We start from the raw sequence: 25078 nt of genomic DNA, 5'->3' as shown, positions 1-25078 counted from the left end.
ATGAACTGTCTGAAAATTTTATGGTCCATCAGTTGGATTATTGTTGGATGTGTTGGGACGTATCCTTTTGGTCTCTAAGGCAGGTGATAAATTTTATTTAGCCATGACCATTAACTATTAACTTTTTAGGGGTTAATCATAATTCCACATTTTCTGCCATAGGAAGGACTACAGAGTTTATCCATGCCTGTGACTTCCAAACACTTTTTGGGAGTGGAATTTTTCCTATTCCTCCCTATTAACTTTACATAGCTTCTTAAAAAATACAGTGGAACTGCTCTGGGTGAAACTACAATGGGAGGCCCTGAGTTGAGCTCCCTAACTCACCCACCACCACTGAAAGTGAGCCCTGGGGATATCTATGACTCAAAGAAGCATGTTCGAGAAACCATTAATTTAGGAATATACTGTTGTTGCTGAAGTACTAAAGAGGTTTCATAAGTGCTCTGTTTTCAAATTGTTCTTATACCTAGCTTGTCTTTATGTCTGTGCCATGCTTGATTTGGTATTTTTTAACATCTTCAGAATTTCTTTTTGTTGCTGCAGAGATAGCTCAGTCATATGTAAAGCAATCAAAAGAACTGTGTGGTAAGACGGATAGAAAATTTTCTATATATAAAATATATACATATACATGCACGCATACCCTGCAGATCCTATCCGATCAGCTTGGTAGACAACATGGCTAAACATATTTTGATGTCTCTGCCTTTTGTACAGTTTACACAACTGAAATGATGTCTTGACCAGTATAAGTTGTTTCTAGATAACGTCAAAAGGAAAATCACAAAAATCTTTGAAAGACTGATGGGGTCATCCAGTTAAATCCAGGTGGAGATACAGCCATACAGGTAGTTCTGGTTAGGATCTGGTTATTCCCTAAAGATGCAGGCAGGGCTCTTCTAAAAAGCTACAGATTTCTTTCCCATATAGGGACTGCACTTGCCCTCAGTGACCACAGACTTGACCTTAAAGCTCATATGTGAACTGGACAAAGAGCAAATTGCTGAGATACACTGATCTCTGGTAGAAGAACAAGATCTGTTAGCCTCTCATCTCCCCTCAAAGGACCAGAACTTACGTGGTCGAGATCAAGAGCATTGTGTAGTGCTGGAGTGGAGTTTTCAGACTTTAAAAGCTATTTCGTCTATGTGGCAGGTCCTCTTTTAGGATTCTCCCTTCTATTTGATTTTTTTAAAAAAATCTCTTCAGAATATCTCTAAGTAAAACAAACAGATTAATTGAATCTTCATTTTTCAAAGAGTCCTCTGGCTGTAATGTCAACAGAGGAATAGTGCTGACAAGTGCAGATGCCGTCCCTGGTAAGGTTTTCTGTGAATTTTTCCTCATCTCTTCCTACCATTGTACTGACAAACATTCAGGATCGGGAATGGGGAGAGTCCAAGAAAAGAGCTGGCAGTACCCTCTGTTGTAGGCAGAATTTTAAGACTGCAACCTCTAGGAGTCCTGATCCCTGGTGGACATGCCATGTATAACCCTCTCTTCTTGAGTGTGGGCAGAATCTGAATATGATGGGGTATAGCTCTCATGATTAGGTTACTAACCAGTTGACTTTGAGTTAATCCAGCAGAGATTAGCCATATGGGCCTGACCTAATCAGGTGAGCTCTTCAAAGAGATTGGTTCCTTCTTGAAGTCAGAGAGATCCAAAGTGTGAGATAAAATCTTCTCCTGGACTGCAAGGAACAAACTGTTGTGGTGTGAGAGGGCCACATGGTGGAAATCTGAGAATAGCCCCTGGTTGATAGCTGGCAAGAAAAATGAGACCTCGGTCCTACAGCCACAAAGAACTGAATTCATTTAACAACCAGGGAGCTTGAAAGAGGATTCTGAGCCTCCGATGAGAACACAGTCCAGCCAGTACCTTGATTTCATCCTCATGACGCTAAGCAGAGAACCTCAGTCATGCCATACCTGGACTTCTGACCTATAGAACTAAGAGGTAATAAATGGGCATTATTTTAAACTGGTAAGTTTGTGGTAGTTTGTTCAACAGCAATGGAAAACAAATACATTGACCAATACATTTTTAGTTTCAACTGAACCTTCAGACTCGGAAAACTATCAAAGGGCATCCTTAGTGCCTGTCGACTCAGAAAGGTAGAGAACAGGAATTAATGCTTGCGAGCTGGTCTACCTCAAGCATTTCTCTTCATCAGGAATCTTTAGATGTATGCCCCCAGTCCATACACAGTTGACTAATCAGGAGTTAATTTTATCACAAATCAAGTTGCCCGTAACATAGAAGACATTCTTTTACCCACAGAGGTCTGGTAGCCAATCGAGATATGATGCCCCATAGCAAGAACCTGAAAGGGGTTCTTCTGATTCATCCAGAGTCTAGTTCATCTTATGAAAGCCAGAGATTATTCCATATCAAATTTGAGACTGAAGCTATTTTTTAAATTATAATTTTTATATGGAGCGTGCCTTGATATACTTCCTCAGGAGCCCAGTGGAGATGATTCTTACCATGTTAGGTGTGGGACAAGAACAGGGCTAGTAGAGAATAAATATATTTTTGTATATCTTACCACATTGTTCTTTTGATTGCTTTGCTAGCCAATATATTTATGTCTGAGCTGACATTCTCTGTAACAATAAGAAGAAATTATGAAGGTGGTAAAAATCCCAAATCAAGAATGGCACAGATATAAAGACAGGTAGATGTGAGAGGAATTTAAATATAGAGCATTTATAAACTCTTTTAGTACTTTAGTTTATTCTTGTGCTAAAAAGGCTCTTGTCCTAAATTGGTTTTCAAACTTGTAATAGACAAGAAAAAGAAATTGGAAATGTTAAGAATTGGAATAAGAGGAACAACAATCTATAATTATTTGCAGATGATTTAATCATTTGCAGAGAAAACCCTGAAGAATCTACAGACATTACTAGGAATAACTGGAGCATTTAGCAAGGTAGCATTTCTATACTAACAGAAAACCTAGAAAACTAAATTAAATAGAAGATACCATTTACAGTAACATCAGGTGTTTTCAGTAATCACTAGTTATCACTCTAACAGAAGGTGTACAATGCTTTTACAGAGAAAATCACTGAACTTTATTGAGAGGTAAACTTTACTATGAAATTTGTCATATATGGTCAACTGATCTTTGACAAACATAACAAACATTCATAGTGAGGATAGTGTCATCTCTTTCATAACTGGCATTGGGATAATAGGATATTCGTATGCAAAGAATGAAATTGGACCCTTATCTAATTTTGAACCACACAGAAAATGTTTTTGTGACTGTGCACAACATGATTTTGGACTATACACAAAAATCAACTCAAAATGGATTAAAAACTTTAACATTAGACTTGAAACTGTAAAACCCGAAGAAGAAAATATAGGGGAGAAGCTATTTGACAGTGGCCTTGGCAATGATTTTTTTCAACCGCAAGAAAAGTCAACAGAAGGAAAAATGGACGAGTGGAATTAAACTAAAACCTTTCTGCACAACAAAGGAAACCATGAACACAACGAAAAGCCAACCTATGGAATGGGAGAAAATATTTGCAAATCATATATCTCATAAAGGGTAATCCAAAATATATAAGGAACTCCTGCAACTCTGTAGCACAAACCAAAACCAAAACCAAACAAACAAAAAACAAATAACCCATTTTAAAAATGGGCAAAGAAACTGAACAGATATGTAAAGTGCTCTCCATCACTAATCACCAGGGAAGGGCAAGTCAAAAACACGAGATATCATCTCACACCTGTAAGAACATTTATAGTCAAAAAAAACTAAAGGTAACAAATGTTGGTGAGGGTGTGGAGAAAAGGGAACCCAGGTGCACTGTTGGTGGGAATGTAAATTGGTGCAGCCACTGTGGAAAACAGTATGGAGGTTCCTCAAAAAATTAAAACTATAACTACCATATGCTGCAGCAAAACCACTTCTGGATATAGATCTGAAGGAATAGAAATTAGGATCTCAAGGAGATCTCTGCACTCCCATGTTCATTGCAGGATTACTCACAATAGCCAAGATATGGAAACAACCTAAGTGTCTGTGGATAGATGAATGAATAAAGAAAATGTCTGTGGTATTTTGCTATGGCAACCCTAGGAAACTAATACATGATCCCTCTGTGCTTATGTCCCATACTCATCTAGAACCATTTTCAATTTACTCTTAAATGTGCCAGAGCTTCATGTTACCAGTAATTTGAAGAGCTAATCATATCCTTAATTTAAAGCAAGGCAGAGAGTCATTTAACATCTTGCCAGATGGTGAAAGAATAGTTATTTTGTCTGGAGATTACCTGCGTTTTACAAAGTAGGCTCTGGGACATATCTTGCGTTGTGTAAGTGTCTCATTACACCGGAGCTTTTTCAAGCTCGTCAGCTCTTCTGTAAGTAAAGATTATCTCAGGGCCCTCGGGTTCTACACCCGTAATGATGATAATCAAATCCAGAAAGGATGCTTTTAATTCTGTATCTGCCACTTGAAAGGACAGTAAGCAAAACTGAATACCTGGTGCTGAGACTGCATGGAATTCCTTTCCTTGGCAGAAAACCAGAAGAATATTTTTGCAATTAAAATAGCTGCATAGCTTTAGGCAGAAAAGACCTGTAAGGAAAAAGAGAGGGATAACTTCCCATTATTGATTTTATTTTGCTGCCTTTAAAAAAAGAAAGAAAGAAAGAAAAAAACAGAATATAGAACCGTCAGTCTATACTTATAATACAATATTCTTTTTACCCTCAGTTGAAATATGCACTGTTTGGCAGATGTGTATGGGTCATCCAGAAGAGTAGCTGTCAACACGGTGTGAAATAAGGTTGGGTCTGTACTGTCCCAAATACCTACCTTCCTGGCTCCATCATAACATCTGTCCATTCTGTCACTAGTGACACTCTGTACAACTTGCTGTTGGTACAGACCTGGGACCTAGGTTTGTATCAGACCCAGGAAAGTAACGTTATTGGGAATCGCCCTAATTAAAAATAAACTATTGTTGAAGGAAGGAAGAAGTTAGGAGTATGACTCACTGCAGTGGAGCAATTCAAACAGTCAGGGAATTGGGTTGGGACACTACATATTTTGAGTGAAGATAAAGACAGTTATAAAGTGGTAGACAAATTCTAAAGAGTATGAAGATGATGGAAACCAGCATAATCAGTCCCATAGTTTTCCCTGGAATCAGAAAGAGAAGCTATCCTAGAAACACTCTGGATATTTCCAGGAATGAAACTCTTAAATATGTACTACATTCATGGAATACTTCAAGCAGTGAGGAGATTTTTAATATTTCGTGTTAAATTTCAGATTATTATTTAATATATATCTTTTGAGCTTATGTGTATGTAATCTAAACAACATGTTGTTTGGGGAAATTCATTGTGAAATGATTGGGGAATTCAGTGAAAATCAAACTGCTTAGCCTAAACTGATCATTTAATTGACAGTTAAATTTTATGTATTGATGAACAGAGGAAATTTCTACCTTACAGACCATTTTGAGAATGAATGAAGTTGGTAGGTGGTTAATGAGGTAATTTGTGTGTATACTAGCCTATCCGCAAATTGGCAGTTTTGCATATAGTGAATGTATGTTTGAGGTACTAGAAGGAGTAATACAGATGTACACCACCAATGGCTTCTTTACAACACCAATGGCTTATTATTTATGAATGCTATAGAGCCAAACAGCAAGATTTAATGTTTAAATTATACTGAAAAAATCAAGGGATCAGAATAAAGGATGTCAGAACCCTGTGTATATTAAATGTTCTTTTTTTCTGGATTTGGACTGATGGAGAGAATGTGATGGCTTTAAAATGATATTCAAGGTCAAAAAAAAAATTCTACTGCTTTGATTATCTGAAATAAACCAAGAGCCAGGAAGAAAGTATGGGAATGTCCCTATTGTGCCAGTATTGATGTTACAGAGTCCATGCACTAAAGATGCATTTGCATCATGGAAAATTCCCTAAGACCTCACTTAGCATAATTCCTTAATTCATTTTCAAAGCCAACATGAAATAGAAGCAACAAATATCATGTCTGAAGCCCTGGGTTCTAGACCCTATTCTGAAAACCATTCTTCCTATATGATCTTGGGCAAATGGCCAGCCCCTCTGTTATCATATCCTTAAAATAAAAAACACTAATTGGAAATGGTCTTTTCATGCCCCTTGCAAGTCTAAAGAGCCCAGAAATCTAAGGCAAGTGTTTTTTGTTTTTGTTTTTCCCTCCTTCTCTGCATTCTTGATTCAACTTTTAGCATCCCATTTAACTAGCTGTAGGACCTTAGACAAGATGATTTAACATCTTAGTTGTTTCCTCATCTTGAAAAATGGGGTTAATATTTAATAATAAATGGGAGGTCTTCTCTGGCAGTCCAGTGGTCAAGACTCCGTGCTTCCACTGCAAGGGGCATGGGTTCAATCCCTGGTGGGGGAACTAAGATCCTGCATGCCGCACAACGTGGCCAAATTAAAAAAAAAAAAAAAAGCATAATAATAATAATAATGAAGGGGAAAGTGCTTATATATTATCTGGCATATAGTAGGCCACCAGTAAATGTTACCCTTCCTTCTGATCAAATAACTCAAATTTACATGTTAGTATAATATCGGCCATTTTTATCTGCTTTTGGCCGTTTGGTTTGGCTTGTAAATGTTGATTCCTATCTGTATTTTAGAAAATTTGAAATCTGAAATCGTATATTCTCAGGAAAAGCTGGTATGCTCGTGATCTGCTTTATCTTCTTTTCACGCTGGCCTCTCAGCGCCACATCCTGTGGCTGCCACTTCTTTTGCTGGACTTGCAAGCTCCCAACACACCCCTCTGCTCAGGAGTGAAGAGGCTTCTCAACGGAGAAAGTTAAAATTTGCTGTAGCCATCTGTCTTTTGTTGGAGGAAGCAGTTTAGCCATAAGCTGTAGCTAACTGTTTTAACAGATTTACAAATAGCTAGGGCGGGTCTGACACAGGCCCAAGTAACCAATTGGACTCATGTGTACTAATTTAAGACCCACTGCCAGGAAGAAAACTTCCCTTAGATACATCAGACTTTGTTATTTGCAGGGTGTCAGTTAAGGTAACTGGAATAGAAGATCGAGAACACAAAGGACAGGAAGGTAGGACCAACATTTCACCTGTGCCCGGGGGTGTGTGTGAATTTGTGGAAGTCTGTTTCATTGGGTTGGAATATTTTGCGTTCAGAATACCTCAAGCTAATAAAGAATTGAACCTCAGTTATCATGTTTTGCTGTGGGAAATGATTAAGAGTGAGGTCATTTATCAACTCGTCTTGTGTAATTCATGGCAAAACATTCCATCAGTCCTGATAGCATTTATGATTTCCTGACATTGTGTTATGTATATTGGTAACTATTTATTTATTCATTATCTGCCTTCTCTACATAAAGATAAGCTCCGGAAAGATAGGGACTCCTTTTTGTTCTGTTCACAGCTGTATTTCCAGTGCCTAGAATAGTGGTTGGTACCTGTTTGGTGTTCTTTAGATATTTTCCAAATGGAGGGACCTGATACACAGTGTTTGAATATTGAAAACTTAGAGCAGGAGTTGGCAAACTAAGGTCTGAGGGCCACATCCAGCCTGCCACCAGTTTTTGTGAGTAAAGTTTTATTGGAACATAGCCATGCTCCTTTGTTTACATACTATCTGTGGCTGCTTTTGCGCTGTAACACAGGCTTGAGTAGTTTTCACAGAGACCATATGGTCCAGGAAACCTAAAATCTCTACTCTCTGGTGATTTACAGGCCTGAGTTAAAGCACGGAGCTTGAGAGCTGGCAGACCTGGGTTTCTTTTCTGGCCACTTAGCTGTGATTTAAGCCAAGATTGGACTTAAATCACTGGAAAAAGATAATAATGATTCCTGTCTCAATGAATGGTCATTAACGGTCACTGAGATGAACACTCAGGGTATTAGCTGCTGTTAGGGAGCCTTGTGTGGTAAGCATTTCATCTGTGTCAGCACATTTATTTGCAGGGCATTGGCCAAATGGAAGTGACTGAGGCCTGGCCCTTTCCCATGTGGCGACTGAAAAGTACCTGGAGTTTTTCCTCCACTCTCTATCTGCTTTGATACCATTGCCATGTAGTTGTTCCTGCTGTGATATGCTAATTTTAAAAATGTAGTTTTTAGAAATATCTGTTGTTTTATTATCATAACAGCTGTTAAAACTGCATCTTCTGAAGTCAGAATACAATTTAATTTTTATTAAGTTCTACTTCATTTAAATTACAAAGAGAAAAAAGCATAATTTCTACTTATGGATGTACTTTCACAGATAAATTCCTTTAAAGGAGACCAAAACGCTAAAGCAGTGAAAAAACCATCTACTGCTATAAGCTAATGAAAAAGTGTATCTATTTATCTTTCATAAAATTAATATATTCTTTTTGAGCATTTGGAAAATACAAAGAAGTATAAGAAAATGGTTAAAAATTATATTCCCACTACCCAGAGAGAAATTTGACTTTTAATGTGTTTTTCTCCCATTTAAAGGTTTGAGATGTAAAAATAATTTTTTGCCACCTTTTTTTAACTTAATATTATATATAATATGTTGTCCTAAGGCATAAAAGTATTTTAAGCATAACTTGTGGTATTTTTACCGATATCATATTTTGAGAAATGTCAGCCTTTTAGAAAAGTGCAACAACAGTGCAATGTACACCTGTGTACGCTTCACCTGGAATCACCAGTTTTTAAATGTTGCCACGTTAGTTTTACCTCCCTGTATAGTTTTATTTTGGTGAGCCCTGAACATGATTTTTAATGACTACACCTATTTAATCTTGTGTATGTATCATAATTAACCATTCTCTTATTACGCCTATTTAGTTTCTTTTACCTTTTTTTTTCCATTTAAAATTGAGTTTAGTGAGCATATATGTTAAGCACTATACATACAGGATCTTGTTTTTAAAACCATAACCCTAGTGGGTAGATATTACAGAAGAAAGAATTAAAGCTTAGGGAACTTAAGTAACTTGCCAAGAAGTGGTGGAGCCGAAACTTGAATCCAGGTCTCTTGGATTCCAAAGTCCCTGTTCTTAGTCATTTCCCAGGACTGCCTGTCTGCCCTCTACTTAGATGGTGACTCTTCTGCAAAATCTTCCTGACTTCATCTCTCTACTCTTCCTCGGCTCTTAGCACTCCCTCTTTTTAGATGGGTCAGTAGGTTATTTTATTACTCCTTCACTTGTCTCCCCACCGCATTAGACTATGAGAACATTTAGCTGGGTCTGTGTTCGCGACCTGGTATTCCCTGTTTCTGGCACACAGTAGCTGCTCAATAAACATCTGTTGGCTAAAGAAATGAATAGGTGAAAGTGTCTTAATGCATATTGCTAAACCACTTTTCATCACTCTTGTACTAGTGTAATTTTATTAGCAAGATTTCTGGTACCAAGCTCACTGCACAGTCAGTAGCAATGAGAACTTGAACTTCAGCAACTTGAAGAACATGTTGTTTGGACCATTTTATATCCACGTCATTCTTCCACCTTTCTATACGAGAAAGATGTAGGTATATCCCATTTTCTTAAATGAATATTTTATTTTTACGAAGGCTGTCATTTGTTGTCATCATAAAGTACATATTCATTGAAAAAAATTGTTAAATTGAGAGACATAAAAAGAGGGAAAAATTCCACCATTCTGAAACTTTTTTGATTAAAAAAAAAATCCCTCCTGGTGTTTTTGCATCTTTAAAAATAAGCCATATGTTCCATCTTTCTTTCTCGAAGTAATACATACTGTGAATATTTTCCTATATATTAATGAACCTTTGAAAACCAGATTTTCAAAAGCTAAGTAGTATACCATCTCCAGGAAAAGAAAAACACATATTTATTGTCCAAACAATATTCTATGATTGTATACATAGCCATAATGAACAGTTTAGGACACAAATCTTTGCACACAACACTAAATACTTGATTTTTTAGATGAAAATATATCAGACATACAGAAAAGTTCAGATATTAATATAACAAACACCCAAAGATCTACTATACAGATATTTTAAGGTATCCAATAACTTCACTTTTAGAGTAGGAACTCCAACTACATATAAAGTGGTTAGAAAGAAAAATGTTTAGCATCAGCAGAGATGTTTCTGTCTTGGTATCCCCTAGTTTATGTCAAATGGATGTTAGGTTTTCCCATTTGTGCAAATGTAGTTCAAGCTGTCTCAGATCTATTGCATTTATCCAATCCTTTTCTTTGATTCCTTTGGGGACACTTATTTAAGACAACTTTCCTGCATCAAGAGCTGGCACAGCTGTGGCTTTTTTAGTTTTAACTAGAAACTCATCATTCACACTTCCTCGAACCCAGCTGGATGTGTTCTTGCTTCCCAGTTGGTAATGCTATGATTCAACCATTTATTTAAATATATATTGATGATACAAACTGGATGAAATCATTATGAATTATCAGATGTAATTTCTATTGTCTTGTGCTGTCTTGAGAGTTACACATTGCTTTCACTGACACTAATTTCAACAAGGGAAGAAATGGACATCATAATGGTAGAAATCTGTCAGCTTATTCTGAGGATCCCCTGCTTTTTTGATCTGCAAGTTAGATCCTCTGATTTGTAGTCTGCATCCCAATACTGACCTTGTTTATTGTGCTGACTACTTGAACTTTCATGTAAAATATTACAGAAAGAGATGAAGAGTACGTAAATGCCCCCTCCACTGAAAAGTATCATCTCATCCCCTTGCCAGACAGTTGATTCCAAAGAACTCAAACAATTAACATAATTAATGTAGTTTCCCCTTTTTATTTAATAATGGAAAGATTAACCATCCCTGCCACACATTGAAATATTTTGTTTTTTTCTTCATTGCTCATTGCTGTTGCTTTTGATTTAGTTTCTTGTTAACTTTTAACTTAACTTTTTGATTTCTTATCTTAGCTATTTATGTTAATTTTGCATTACCCTGCTTAATCTATACCGACAGTGACATTGAAGGGAAAGGGACAGATGGAGGAGTTTCAGTAGGATTTTAGCAGCTACTTCCGAATTCTTATTTATATGTATATTTTCCATGCTTAGATCTAGGGTACCCTAGGGGAAAAAAAAGAGGCAAAATTCTCTTCAAAGATCAAAAGCAGCTATAAGTGAATGAACACCTTTAAAAATGTGGACTCCAACCCTTTTTTTTTCTTCTTTGAGTTACATGTAAAGCTCAGCTGTGTTTGATGTTTGCGCATTTCAGGCTCTTCGGCAATGCGCTTTGGCACTTACTTCTTTCTCATTTTCCCTCTGCAAGAGAGTCACCTGCACTTCGGAGCTGGGAGGCTGTGGGGAGGGGGTTGTGGTCCCCAGGATTTCCGGAGGACTTGGGGCTGCTTAGTAGTTACCTCATTTTACAGAAGTCCAGGGTGGAAGAAGGGACTTACCTCAGGCCCACATTTAACGAATTATGATGCCAAGAGCAAATACTGGTCTTCTGATCCTCACATTTAATACTTAGTGTCCGTGATCTCTTTACCCCACTATTGTTTTTGCCTCAGGGCAACGGTTCTCACAAAGGTAAGAGTTTTAGAGCAATACTTTTGGTGATTCCATGCTAAAAGGATCTTACACGAATGATACTGAAGATTTTGATGTATTTTTTTTCTTCCCAGGATTCATACCTGTATGTAGCCTTGGAGTGGCTCAAGTGGGCAGGATGAACTTTGGAAAGGATGTCAGCACCTTGAAATATTTCACCATCTGTGGCTTACAAGAGGGCTATGAACCATTTGCCGTTAACACGAACAGGGATATTACCATGTGGCTAAGCAAGAGGCTTCCTCAGTTTCTCCAAGTTCCATCAAACCATGAACATATTGAGGTTTGCTTTTCCTTTAAAAATCAGACCATTGCCAAAAACCAAGAGCGGGTGTTCCTACTTGGACAGTTACTGTCATTTACTTAAAATGATGGCTCTGATGTGTTCCACTGTAGGGGAATCTAAGGACAGGATTACCCTCTGATTTTAGGTATTTATGAGAGGCTGGTTAGACTGATTACCTACAGTTAATCCTCGAACAACTTCGGGGTTAATCTGCATATACTTTATAGTCGGCACTCTGTACCCACGGATTCAGCCAGCCACGGATTATGTAGTGCTATATTATTTACTATTGAAAAATATCCACATATAAGTGGATCCAAGCAGTTCAAACCTGCGGTGTTCAAGGGTCAACTGTATATAATTCTTTTTTTATGTAGGCAATGTCAGGTTCAATCTGAATATATACAGTTTTAACATGAATTTCCCAAATGATCTTCTGAGTTAGAAACAGAACTGTGAATCTGTCTGTAACACAGCAGTCCCTCTATTTAATGATCTCATTTAGGAAATTATGCCATGGGCGGGCCATGTTTTGGGTTGTAAAGGTGTGATGCACGTTAGGGTTTTAGAATCAGGAAACCAACAATGATGAGCATTTGAACAATCACGTCGTCTTCATTTGTTAGGTGACCAGAATAGACGGCACCATCGACAGTTCCCCGTGTTTAAAGGTCACTCAGAAGTCCTTTGGCTCTCAGAACAGCAGCACGGATATCATGTTTTATCGTCTGAGCATGCCCATCGAGTGCGCGGAGGTCTTCTCCAAGACTGCGGCTGGAGGCATCCCTGGCGCCAGTCTCTTTGGGCCCAAGAGTGATTTGGAGGATTATGATGTGGATTCGGACTTTGAGGTTCTCATGAAGACAGCTCATGGCCATCTGGTGCCAGATCGAGCGGACAAAGACAAAGAAGCTACAAAACCAGAGTTTAACAACCACAAAGATTATGCTCAGGAAAAGCCCTCTCGTCTGAAACAAAGGTCATTGATATATGCAAAATGATTTTTAAAATTTTTTTTAATTTTAATTTTTTTATGATTTTAAATATGTAGTTATTATGTTAGGGGATCACAGGAGAGGGTAATAGCAGGTAAGGGATTTCCAAGGTCAATTTGTTCTTCCTCTTCCTCCTTCTTTATGTACCAAGGATTCTACAGAAGAAAAAGCAGTCCGTTGGCCATCTAATTTGTTACCACTAACAATCTATCTCAAGAGTTACTTTTTCTATGAATTTTTTTTATTGTGGTAAAAATAAAATTTACCGTCTTAAACATTTTTAAGTGTACAGTTCAGTAGTGCTGAGTATATTCACATTGTTGTGAAACAGATCTCGGAACTTTTTTAGTTTGCAAAACTCTGAAACTCTACACCCATGAAATAACTTGCCTTTTCCAACCTCCCCCAGCCCCTGGTCATCACCATTTTACTTTTTGTTTCTATGAATTTGACTGCTTTAGATACCTCATATAAATGAAATCAGGCAGTATTTGTCTTTTTGTGACTGACTTATCTTATGTAGCTTAATGTCCTCAAAGTTCATATGTGTTGTAACATATGTCAGAATTCCCTTCCTTTTTAAGGCTGCATGATATTCCAGTTTGTGTATATACACCACATTTTGTTTTTCCATTCATCCACTGATGGGCATTTAGGGTGATTCCATCCCTTGGCTATTGTGAATCATGCTGTTAAGAACTTGGGTGTGCAAATATCTTTTCACAACCCTACTTTCAGTTCTTTTGGATATATACCCAGAAGTGGGATGCCTGGTACTTCTGTAATTAAATTTTTTAAAAAAATAAATTTATTTATTTTATTTATTTATTTTTTTGGCTGCATTGGGTCTTCGTTGCTGCATGGGGGCTTTTCTCTAGTTGCGGCGAGCGGGAGCTACTCTTTGGTTCGGTGTGCAGGCTTCTCATTGTGGTGGCTTCTCTTGTTGCAGAGCACGGGCTCTAGGCACACAGGCTTCAGTAGTTGTGACTCGCGGGCTCTAGAGCGCAGACTCAGTAGTTGTGGCGCATGGGCTTAGTTGCTCCACGGCATGTGGGATCTTCCCAGACTAGGGCTCAAACCCATGTCCCCTGCATTGGCAGGCGGGTTCTTAACCACTGTGCCACCAGGGAAGCCCTATATTTAAATTTTTGAGGAAAAAAATTTATATTGTATTCCATAGCAGTTGTACCATTTTACAATCCCATCAGCACTGCATGAGGGTTCCAATTTCTCCAAGTCCTTGTCAACCCTTGTTACTTTCTGGTTATTTGATAGTAGCCATCCTAATGGGTGTGAAGTGATATCACATTGTGGTTTTGATTTCCATTTCCCTGATGATTGGTGATGTTGAGCATCTTTTCATATGCTTATTGGTCATTTGTATAACATGTTTGGAGAAATGTCTATTCAAGTTCTTGTCCCATTTGTTGATTGGGTCATTTCCATTTTTGTTGCTGAGTTGTAGGAATTCTTTGTATATTCTAGATATTAACCTTATCAGGTATATGATTTGTATTTTCTCCCAAGAGTTAGTTTTTAAGATGTTTATATTTACATTACTGGTTGAACCTTAGAGTATTCTCTCTAAATTGTACTTTTTAATGGATAAGAAGGTAGATTGTTTTAGCATCCTTTCTTACACTAAATATGAAATTCTCAACCTCAACACTATTGCCACTCTGGGTTAGATAATTATTTATTGTAAGAGTCTGCCTTGTGCATTGAAGGATGGTTAGGCAGGATCCTTCCACCACTAGATGCTAGTGGCACCCCTCCCCCACCAAGTTGTGACAACCAAAAATATCTCCAGATATTGCCTGATGTCTTCTTGGGAGCTAATCATCCTGGCTGACAACCACTCTACTAAGTTAATTATATGTTTATGTTTGAGATAGGCAGAACATTTTAATGTTGCTTATTCCTAGTCCTCTACTATATTTCAGATTTTTGCTTAGAAAGACAAAGCCAGATTACAGCACCAGCCATTCTGCAAGACTCACAGAAGACGTCCTTGCAGATGAGAGGGACGACTATGATTACTTGATGCAAACGTCCACGGTATGAGGTTGCAGCTTTTGTCATTTATTTCTATTTGTCAGTGATCATGCTTTGCATTTCAAATAGTTAACATTGATTCGTACTATTTAGCAAGCTTATTTTTAAAATAATTATTCACTTATATCTTGGGGACTGAAAAGTTGAAAGACGTATGTATATTCTAATGGATATTATGCAATAAGAGAGCTATTTTAGGAAAAATAATCCTTAATGGCACCCTCAGTCCTGATTTTGTTATCCTCTTTCTTGACAGCATTTTATTTGCCACTTAAGTTTTCCAAGTACATTTTGCAGTTTCTTTTGTCTCAGTGATATGTCTGCAAGATCATTTATCATACTTTGTTAGAGGTCAAGGTGTGCTGTCTGCCATTTTGAATTTTTAAAGCACTTCTCATAAAACGCCAAATGGAAAAAATATATATAGCTGTGTCCCTTTTAGAGTTCCCCCATATTTGAACTTGACTTTCACATATCAGATCTGACCTATTTCAAAGTGATTTTAAGGGTTCAAAATATTATGTTAGTGATAGCATATTCAAGGTATAAAACAGGTATAAAAGCTGTAGCATAGATTATTGTTCTGGTGTAAGCTTGAAGAATTCAAAGCTTACCTGCATAATGGATTGATGATTTTATCACATAAACATACTATATATGTACTCCCCCATCCATACATACTTGGAAGTATAAAAAGCTTCAGATCATCTTTTGCTCAGATAGTCTTTTCTCTTTTTCCCATTATTTCTGAAATAATTCAGGATCTCTGTTTTAAGACTTTTACTTTGCCACATCAGTCCTTTGTGCCTATAACATTTTACTTAGGCCAAAGGTTTTTTTTTTTTTTTTTGCTGCTTTAAACTTTGGGTTTTGTTGTTGTTGTTGTTATAGCATAATTGAATATACTATTATTAGTATTGAATATACTATTATTTTCTTTTTTATTGAAGTATTGTTGATTAACAATGTTGTGTTAGTTTCAGGTGTACAGCAAAGTGATTCAGTTATACATTTGTGTATATTGGGTTGGCCAAAAAGTTTGTTTGGGTTTTTCCATAGCATGTTACAGAAAAACCCAAATGAACTTTTTGGCCAACCCAATATTTTTTTCAGATTCTTTTCCATTATATCCATTACAAGATATTGAAGATAGTTCCCTATACTGTGCCATACAGTAGGACCTTCTTGTTTATCCTTTCTACATATACCAGTTTGTATCTGCTAATTCCAAACTCCCAATCCATTCCTCTCCCACACCCCTCCCCTTGGCAATCCCCAGTCTGTTCTCTATGTCCATGATTCTGTTTCTGTTTCATAGATAGGTTCATTTGTGTCCTATTTTAGATTCCACATATAAGTGATATCATATGGTGTTTGTCTTTCTCTTTCTGACTTACTGCATTTAGTATGATAATCTCTAGTTGCATGCATGTTGCTGCAAATATGCCAAACGATTTTAAACAAAGACATATCTTCTTAGGCAACTTAAAGACATTGCAAGTCAAAGTTTTGTTTCTTTTTACTTTACCAATACTTGGTGTTGCTGTCTTGACAGTACTATTACTCAGTGAGAATCTTTCCTGGGCAAGAACCTGCCAGCGTCTGGGTGGGCTGGATCACGTCCGATTTCCATCAATATGATACAGGCTTTGACTTGGACAGAGTTCGTACGGTGACCGTGACTCTAGGAGATGAAAAAGGAAAGGTGCATGAAAGGTAGGTTTTCCTCGGTTTCTTACATGAATGACATTTGATAAAAATGTTGATAAACCTAGGCATTTTTCTTCTCATGGATTTTATGTCCAAATAATATTCTGTTGATAGGAACAGTGTAATCAAACCGTTAACGTCCATGTCCTTTTTGTTACTCATACAAGCCGGTAAGGAATCTGAATATATTAAAAGTGCAAAATCTTATAAAGTAAGAGCAGTGCATCTCTTTGGGGTAATAATCATATATTCCTTCAAGTGACATCGCACACGACTAATGACTTGGGTTACCATTACTTAGCCATTGTTTGAGGATTAGAGACGGGTGAATGTGAGGCATTTAGCCTGTGGTCTGATCTGCACCTTGGGAACTGGTTAGGAGGTGGGGAGAAAAAGGTGAAGACAGTGTGGGCTAGTGGTTTAGACCAGGTGGATGCATTTGAACTCAGACTGAGGAGCCGTGGGTTCTTTCCTCAGCTTGGCCATTGACTCGCTGTGTGGCTTTGGGTAAGTCAGTTACAGTTTCTGTGCCATCATTTTTCTTTTATAAAACAAACCAAACTCAAACCAAACCTTCAAAAAAGTGAAGAAGGCTATCTTCCTTGCAGAATAAGACAAGAGAAGATCTGGCCATTTGCATCTACCTTTTGTGCCCGTGCATCCTCTCTGATCTGCTGTGATGGGTCTCATAGAAAGAGCCCCCCCCCATAATGTTGCTTTTCTTTTATACCTGCACCATCATTTTTGGTGACCGGAAGCTCCCTCCCCTGCCTTCAGGTTGTAACACTTGAACCGCAATGAACTTAGCACTTGAGACAGTGAGCCTAGCAAAAATTCTTCAATGAACAGTGCTTTACGTCAGTAGCTGGGGGGGGGGCCAGATCACCTGTTTCCAGGAATATCCTGAGGGATATATTTGATTTTCAGAGATGGAGACAATGAAAGGAGATAATATAGGGATATGGTATCTGATTGATGTTTTTGGTGTAGGAAATACAGGCTAGGGAAGGTTGTTGAATCTTACATAAATAGAGCATAGAAACACAGCCAACTTTTGATTATTCAGAAACTGACTTTATCTCCGCCTTCTTGCTCTTTTCCTCCTACTTGCCTGTGTTTGCCCTTTTTGCCAGCCTCATTCATACATGCACTGCACAGTGGTAGAGAAAGGGAAGGAAGTGAAACTCAAATCACTTAAGTTTGCTACTATCTCTGGTAAAGGTTTTGTGGAGGGTGAAACTCAGGTGGGGTTTGTTGTAAATATCACAGATCTTGTGCACATCCCAGCTAAGTCTGTCTCTCATAACAGATCACCAGGAATTGTCCAGAAAGGGGCTTAATTTTAGCCAAATTTTATATCTATCGAATCACTGACACCTCATGTAGAATTGGCCTAAAGACTTTGATAGTGTTCAGAAACAGGTGCTTCTCATCTCAGAACAAGTGGTTTTAAAAAAAAAAAACCCTTGAGATTTGTGACCACCTAGAGGGGTGGGATAGGGAGGGTGGGAGGGAGACGTAAGAGGGAGGAGATACGGGGTTGTATGTATACGTATAGCTGATTCACTTTGTTATAAAGCAGAAACTAATACACCATTGTAAAGCAATTATACTCCAATAAACATATTAAAAAAAAAAACCATGAGAATGAAAATTACCAATTTGGATGATTATTACATAGTTAAACTTTGTGTGTGTGTGTGTGTGTGTTAGTTTCTGCTTTATCATAGTTAAACTTTTTTGAACCTCAGAAAAAGGTCCAGTTTGGTTTGAGTTTTTGGAGGGAAGGTGAAGGTCAGTTCTTATCCTTGGTTCCAACTCGTTGACCTGTCTTCATTAGGTGTGAAATTGAGAGATTGGAAGACCTGACTCAGAATGTCCACTGAAGTCAATGGAGTTTTGCTCAGAATCACAGAATCGGGCCCACTGTACACCTGTTCCATTTCAGCATGAGCTTGTTGCTTGCACAGCATAACTTAGGTTTAGTTTGCCAGACGTCCATGCTTTCCACGCTACCTGTGCTTGTTCAAAGATAAACATGTTTTTTTGCAATTTAGCATCAAACGCAGCAACTGTTATATGGTGTGTGCGGGTGAGAGCCTGAGCCCCGGGCAAGGACGCAACAACAACGGCCTGGAGATTGGCTGCGTGGTGGACACCGCCAGTGGGCTGCTCACCTTCACGGCCAACGGCAAGGAGCTGAGCACATACTATCAGGTATGTGGTCAGGGATGGCCTTGTGCTTCCAGGGAGGAAACCTTTATCCCCGTTAGAGAGGAGAGCACATTTTGTAAGATCAAAAAGTAAATTATAAGCTAGAAGGAAATGAAAACACAAATGAGTCAATTCTGTATTTTTATTTCTGTTTGAGTAATAACAGTGCCATAAGCCCTTCAGAGTAAACAGTACATTCCTCCAAAAATGTTCACATAGGTCTGAAATGAAATATTCCAAATAATTATTGAAAGAGAATATCTGCATGAGAGGAAGAAAAAGACTTTTCCTGTAAAGTGTTTCTTAGGTGTTAGGAAGAAAATATATTTTTTTGTGTGTTCCTTCCTTTACTAATATTATTAAATTCATTTGATTATTTAAGGTGGAACCAAGTACAAAATTATTTCCTGCAGTTTTTGCGCAAGCTACAAGTCCCAATGTTTTTCAGTTTGAGTTGGGAAGAATAAAGGTAAGAAAGACTCATTCCTGGTATTATATTTGGGTTGTTTTTTGTTAGGAAATAGCATTTACTTCTTCTTCAATTAATTCCATACGTTATTAGTACTGATATTAATCACATAAATCATTCTTTAAAAGTTTCCATATTTGAAAATTCTGTAATCTCGTTAAGGTCACTAGAGTAACATAAGTAATTAGAAAGGGTTTTCTTTGGTTATCATAAGTATATTATTCAATAAAACTAGCCTTGTACAGAACACAAATGCCAAATTACATACAGCTCAGTAATCACTGAACTCACAAGTAAGCTAGTGAATGGGCTTGAAGAGCTAAAAGTATGCTACATTGTGGTAAATGCAAGAGTGGCAGGTATTGAGTACTCTGGGAACATAAATGAAGAGACAACTAAGTAGGATGGGGTGGATCAGGTAAAGCTGGAAGAGGAGATGACATTTAGGTTGATTCTTAACTGTTGAATTACAGATCTCAGGGTACATTTGCTAGGAGAGGGCATTCTAGACAGAGGGTGAGAGAAAGTGAAAATACATAGGCATGAAAGTGCTGAAGGTTAAGGAATTCAGTGTGACTGTAACAAAGGATGCTTCTGGGATATGGCTAGAGATGAATATGGATGGAAGATAGTCCAAGTTGAAAAGGCCTTAAATGCCACATTAGGAAGTGTACACCTATTCCCTAGGCAGTGGTGCTTTACTGGAAATTTGAAGCAGGGGACTGAGTATAATCAAACCTGTTTTGGGAAAATATGTTGGTAGTAATGTGGAGAAATATCTGCCCTCAAATGAATGAGAGCAGGCAGTAATAATTATCTATCAACAATTTGATATTGTCCACATGGGAGAAGATGATGAGATTCATGAAAGTCATCATAGAGAGAGAGTGATACATAAGAAGATGTTTTAGGGGAGAGATTAACAGAATTTGTCAATGAATTGGATTAATAGGATTTGTTGAAATTGGATTTGGTGCTCAAGGAGAATGGAGAATCAAGGATTAATTTTTTTTTCTTTTTTTTTTTTACTTTTTTTGGGGGTGGACTTTTTTTTTAATTAAAGTATAGTTGATTTACAATGTGTTAGTTTCAGGTGTACAGCATGGTGACTCAGTTGTGTGTGTGTGTGTGTGTGTGTGTGTGTACTCCTTCAGATTCTCTTCCCTTATAGGATATTACAAAATATTGAGTATAGTTCCCTGTGCTATACAGTAGGTCATTGTTGGTTATCTATTTTATGTATAGTAGTGTGTATATGTTAATCCGAAAAGGATTAATTTAAATAATTTTAGTTTGGCCAGCCAAGGGATACTAATACAACAACAAGCAGAAGAGCCTGCTGAAATTCAGGAAAAGGAATTGAGTTGAAATTCACAATTGTAAACAATGAGATGCTGGGCACCCCTCAGGGTGAATTTAGTAGACAGTTTTACCATGCTGGCTCAGCGACCTTGGACATATTTCTTAAACCATGTGAGCTCAGTTTCTGCCTTTGTAAAATGAGATTCCAGCTGCTGCAGAAGAGCCAATACAATATGGACTAAAGGAATCTGTGATTTTTGTTGAGTAGGAGGGCTTTAGTGACCTTGCCAGAAAAATTTCAGTAAAATGATGGAAGAAGCCGTAGTATTTTGTTCAAGATCATTCAATTCATATTATTATTTGAGATTGAACGTGAGGGAAAGGAGGCAGCAAGTTTGGAGGACTGAAAAAAAATTAAAATTTGACAGAAAAGTGGTAGTTTCTCAGAACCCAGACTCTGATACTGGTCTATTTGACATTTATGTTTCGTGTTTCATAGATATTGCAAATTGGATATGTCCGAAACTGGACTGCTGACCATCACTCCCCCCTCCTCCTGACTTGCCTGATCGAGTCTTCCTGATCTGTCAGTTAATAACTCAGACCTCAAATCCTGGAGTCATCCTTGGCTTCCCTCCTTTACATTCCACATCCCAGTTCCACCCCCCAGCAAATCCTCCACCTCTGACCTCTCCCACCACCCCTCCTGCTGATCTGCCCTCCATCACCATCATTTCCCATCTGTATTTCACCACTAGCCTCTAATTCATCCTCACCCCTCTGTTTATCATACAACAATCTGAGTGACTGTCGTTACTTTAAAATAAAAATCAGACCGTGTCACTCACTTCACTGCTCGAAACCCTAGAAACCCTGTTTCCCTGAGAGTAAAAATCAGAGGTCTGATGATGGTTCTCAAGTTCTAAACCACCTGACCTCCTCTAACCCCTCTGACTTCATCTCCTCCTGCTGTCCCCTCCTTCACTCCACTGCAGCCACCCTGGCCCCCAGCTCTTCCTCAGACGTGCCAGGCAAACTCCCTCCTTGGGTTCTTTGCATTCACAGTTCCCTCTGCATGGAAATTTCTTCCCCTGCATATGCACATGGTTCTTCTCTTTGGATCTTTCTGTAAATGTCATCTTCTCAGTGACACCATTCTGACCACCCTGTTTATTATTACTGTCCTGCATTCTGATTCCCCCATCCTGTTTTTTTTCCCCTCTCCATGACCTCTTTTCTAATAACTACTTAATTACTGATTTTGTTTATTTTATGTCTAATGAAAAAGAAATGGAAGCTGTATGAGGGTAGGAATTTTGTCTGTTTTGTTTCACTGATACATTCTCAGTGCCTGATACAGGTGCCTGGGTTTTTTGTCCCCATTAGCAGAAGGGAATAGGAAAGTAGCTTGAGGATGAGCAAGTCTAAATAATGCAGTAGAGAAGGTCCTAGAGGAGAGGGAGAAACCGAAGGTAACGCGGAAAGATGAGATAATTGTTTTATTGGCCCAGAAGAGGCAGGCAGGGGTGGTATCATGATCATAAATGAATGAATAAGCTTTGGCAAAGTAGAGACTTTTCTTTCCCTGAGGCCAGACTGCAGGACTTGGAATGGTTGAAGACACATATTAGAGGTGGAGGAGAAAGAAATTGTGTTTCTTGTTTAATAGTCAGGTTTATCTGTTGAGCTGTGTCTGGTATATTGCTGGTTACTCAAACCTGAGAAACCTGACGATGAGTGAGGGTGTGAGTAGTTTAAGGATGGATGAGGTGGGTGACAAAGGACAGACAATAAGAGAGGGAGAAAGTCAAGTGGATGTGACCAATCTTTCAGGATGTTTGGATGAAAGCAGCTAAAGACATGCCAAGCGTCCCTGAGGACCCAGCTTGGTAAAGAAATAGGAAAGATACCTGGCTGTACTCTCTTGCTCTTGCATTCTCAGTGTGCCATTGAGTATATGGGAAGGAAACATCCCCAAATTTTCTCCACTTGTCCTTTCAGAAGCAGCTCAACCCAATTTCTATTAGTTTTTGTATGGACTCTGCTCAACACGTAGCGTATCTGTCATTATCTCTTTCCTGTGCAGAACTCTAGTCATCACTTTACTGACCCCCCAGGAGCGTCATCCGTTCATTCTTTTTCTGCTTCCCCATCTCCTAGAATGTGATGCCTCTCTCAGCGGGATTATTCAAGAGCGAGCACAAAAACCCCATGCCGCAGTGTCCCCCTCGTCTCCATGTGCAGTTCCTCTCACAAGTCCTCTGGAGCAGAATGCCCAACCAGTTCTTGAAGGTAGACGTGTCTCGAATAAGCGAACGCCAAGGCTGGCTGGTGCAGTGTGTGGAACCTCTGCAGTTCATGTCTCTCCATATCCCAGAGGAGAACAGGTCAGGCCTGAGCGTCCTTTACTGTTTGATGGGGACCCATCGAATTAGATGCCTACCCCAGGGTTCAGGGGTGGTGCTGGGGAAACAAAATGGGGTTTAAAAAATACTGATTTCTTGGGGCCATGCAGATGTTATTTTGTACATCCTAAGTTTAAGTCTATGTCTCAACTCCTTGGTTACTGAAACAGAATTATTACAGGTGAAGAGGTGATTTGATAGTGTATGATTTCTTTCCTCATTCTTGTTTTGCTTATGAGAATAACAGTAAGTAAAAATTCAGACAAGTACAGCTGCCATCTGACTTAAGGCAGCCGAGTAAGAGAGTATCACAGAACTGTAAGATAGTAAAGAGGGAATCAGAAAAATCACTTAGTTCAGTCCTTTGTTTGACAGATGGGAAAAACTGAGACCAAGAGATGTCAATGAAAGAGCATTGTGAAAATACCTTGAGGGCTTTGGAAACAAGTTTATACGCATTCTAGACAGTCATAGTAATAATATAAAGTACACTTAATGTTCAGAGGTGGCTCCGTTTATGATTTTCAGTTTTTCCATGTGAGAGCCAATTAAATTGCAGAGATTTCATTTTAGCAGCCTCATTATCAATAAGTTTGGGACCAAGGTTTCCCTCCCAAAATATCATTAAAAAGTTAAGTCACAAACTGAGTGAAAACATTTCATGAAAACAATGCAAAGGCACACATATTTGTTACTTTTCTTATATTTTAAAACTCTACTCTTAAAAAGCTGTAGGAGCTATGTTCATTTTTATATATTTAGACATGCTTGGCACTTTTATTTTCTTTTAATACCTTTAAAATTTAACCTGTGTTTTGGAAAACAATTGGTCAGTTCCTCAACAAGTTAAATACAGAGTTACCATAAGAGCCTTCAATTCCACTCCTAGGTATATACCCAAGGGAAATGAAAACATGTCCACACAAAAACTTGTACACGAATTTCAGAGCAGCATTATTCACAGTTGCCAAAAAGTGGGAACAACCCAAATGCCCACCAACTGATTCGTGGATAAATAAAGTGTGGTGAATCCATACTATCTATTGCCAAATCTATTTGGCAATACAGAGGAATGAAGTACTTATATGTGCTACAAAATGGATGAAGCTTTAAAACATTATACTAAGTTTTTAACTAGTTACACTACTACCACACATTATAGGATTCCATTTACAGGACAAGTCCGTAATAGGCAAATCTTTAGGGAGAGAAAGTAGGATAATGTTTACTTAGGGGAGGCAAGGGCAGTGGACCTGAGGAGTGACTGCCACTGGGTACTACTGGGTTTCTTTTGGGGTGAGGAAAACGTTCTAAGCTTAGATTATGGTTATGGTTGCCCAGTTCCATTAATATACTAAAGCCATTGAATTATTTATTTTAAATAGGTAAATTGTATAGTATGTAAATGATATCTCAATAAAGCTGTTTCCAAACAGAAGAAATCCAAAGAAAAATTAATCTGGCCAGGTGAATTTTTTTTAATCTATTAAGTATTTATTTGTATATTTTTAGGTGAAATAGAGAGATATAACATTCAAAATGCACTCTTTAGAGGATTCAATTTAATTTCATACTTTTTATTTTATGTGAGAAAAGTTATATTGGAATTTTGCATCTAATGTTTTAAAAAAGTTACTCTGCAACCAAAAGAAACATCACATTTGGGAACGAATTTTTCTATATAAGGGAAAATATTCTCTCTCTATTAAGCAGAGAGTTTTAAGGTTGTGATTTAATATGTTGGCATGTCATAGAAACCCAACATACACTCCTGCCATAGTAATGTATCATTTATGTTAATTACCTGTGATAAGTTATATGCAAATGAATGGATAATTTAAATTCTTACTATAGGCCGTAAAGAATTTGAGTCAATTTCCCAAAATATATGAAATGCAAATTTGTAAAAAAAAAGTGTCATTGGAATCAGGTTGCAGAGAAGGTAAGGATAGGAAAATAACAAAGCCAGGACTGGTCCACAGTCATTCACATCACACCATGATATGGTTGCACATTGGTTTCACACTTCGTAGAAGCCAAAGAAAAATCGGATGT

The 25078-nt window shown here is 38.0% G+C and overlaps 1 protein-coding gene across 1 annotated transcript in view; it reads left to right on the top strand.

Annotated features, from left to right (window-relative positions):
• RYR2 (ryanodine receptor 2) overlaps positions 1–25078 on the top strand; it is a 537153-nt gene that overhangs the window by 286463 nt on the left and 225612 nt on the right. Inside the window, exons 30-36 of the mRNA XM_061190410.1 lie at positions 11662–11870; positions 12500–12852; positions 14812–14926; positions 16479–16639; positions 18691–18850; positions 19230–19316; positions 22779–23005. Coding sequence (XP_061046393.1) covers positions 11662–11870; positions 12500–12852; positions 14812–14926; positions 16479–16639; positions 18691–18850; positions 19230–19316; positions 22779–23005 — 1312 coding nt within the window. The remainder of the gene's footprint in view (positions 1–11661; positions 11871–12499; positions 12853–14811; positions 14927–16478; positions 16640–18690; positions 18851–19229; positions 19317–22778; positions 23006–25078) is intronic.

Source organism: Eubalaena glacialis, chromosome 1, assembly GCF_028564815.1.
Source record: "Eubalaena glacialis isolate mEubGla1 chromosome 1, mEubGla1.1.hap2.+ XY, whole genome shotgun sequence".
NCBI classification, from domain to species: Eukaryota; Metazoa; Chordata; class Mammalia; order Artiodactyla; family Balaenidae; genus Eubalaena; species Eubalaena glacialis.
The sequence above is the reverse complement of the archived record's forward strand: the minus strand, read 5'-3'. Positions and strand labels throughout refer to the sequence as shown.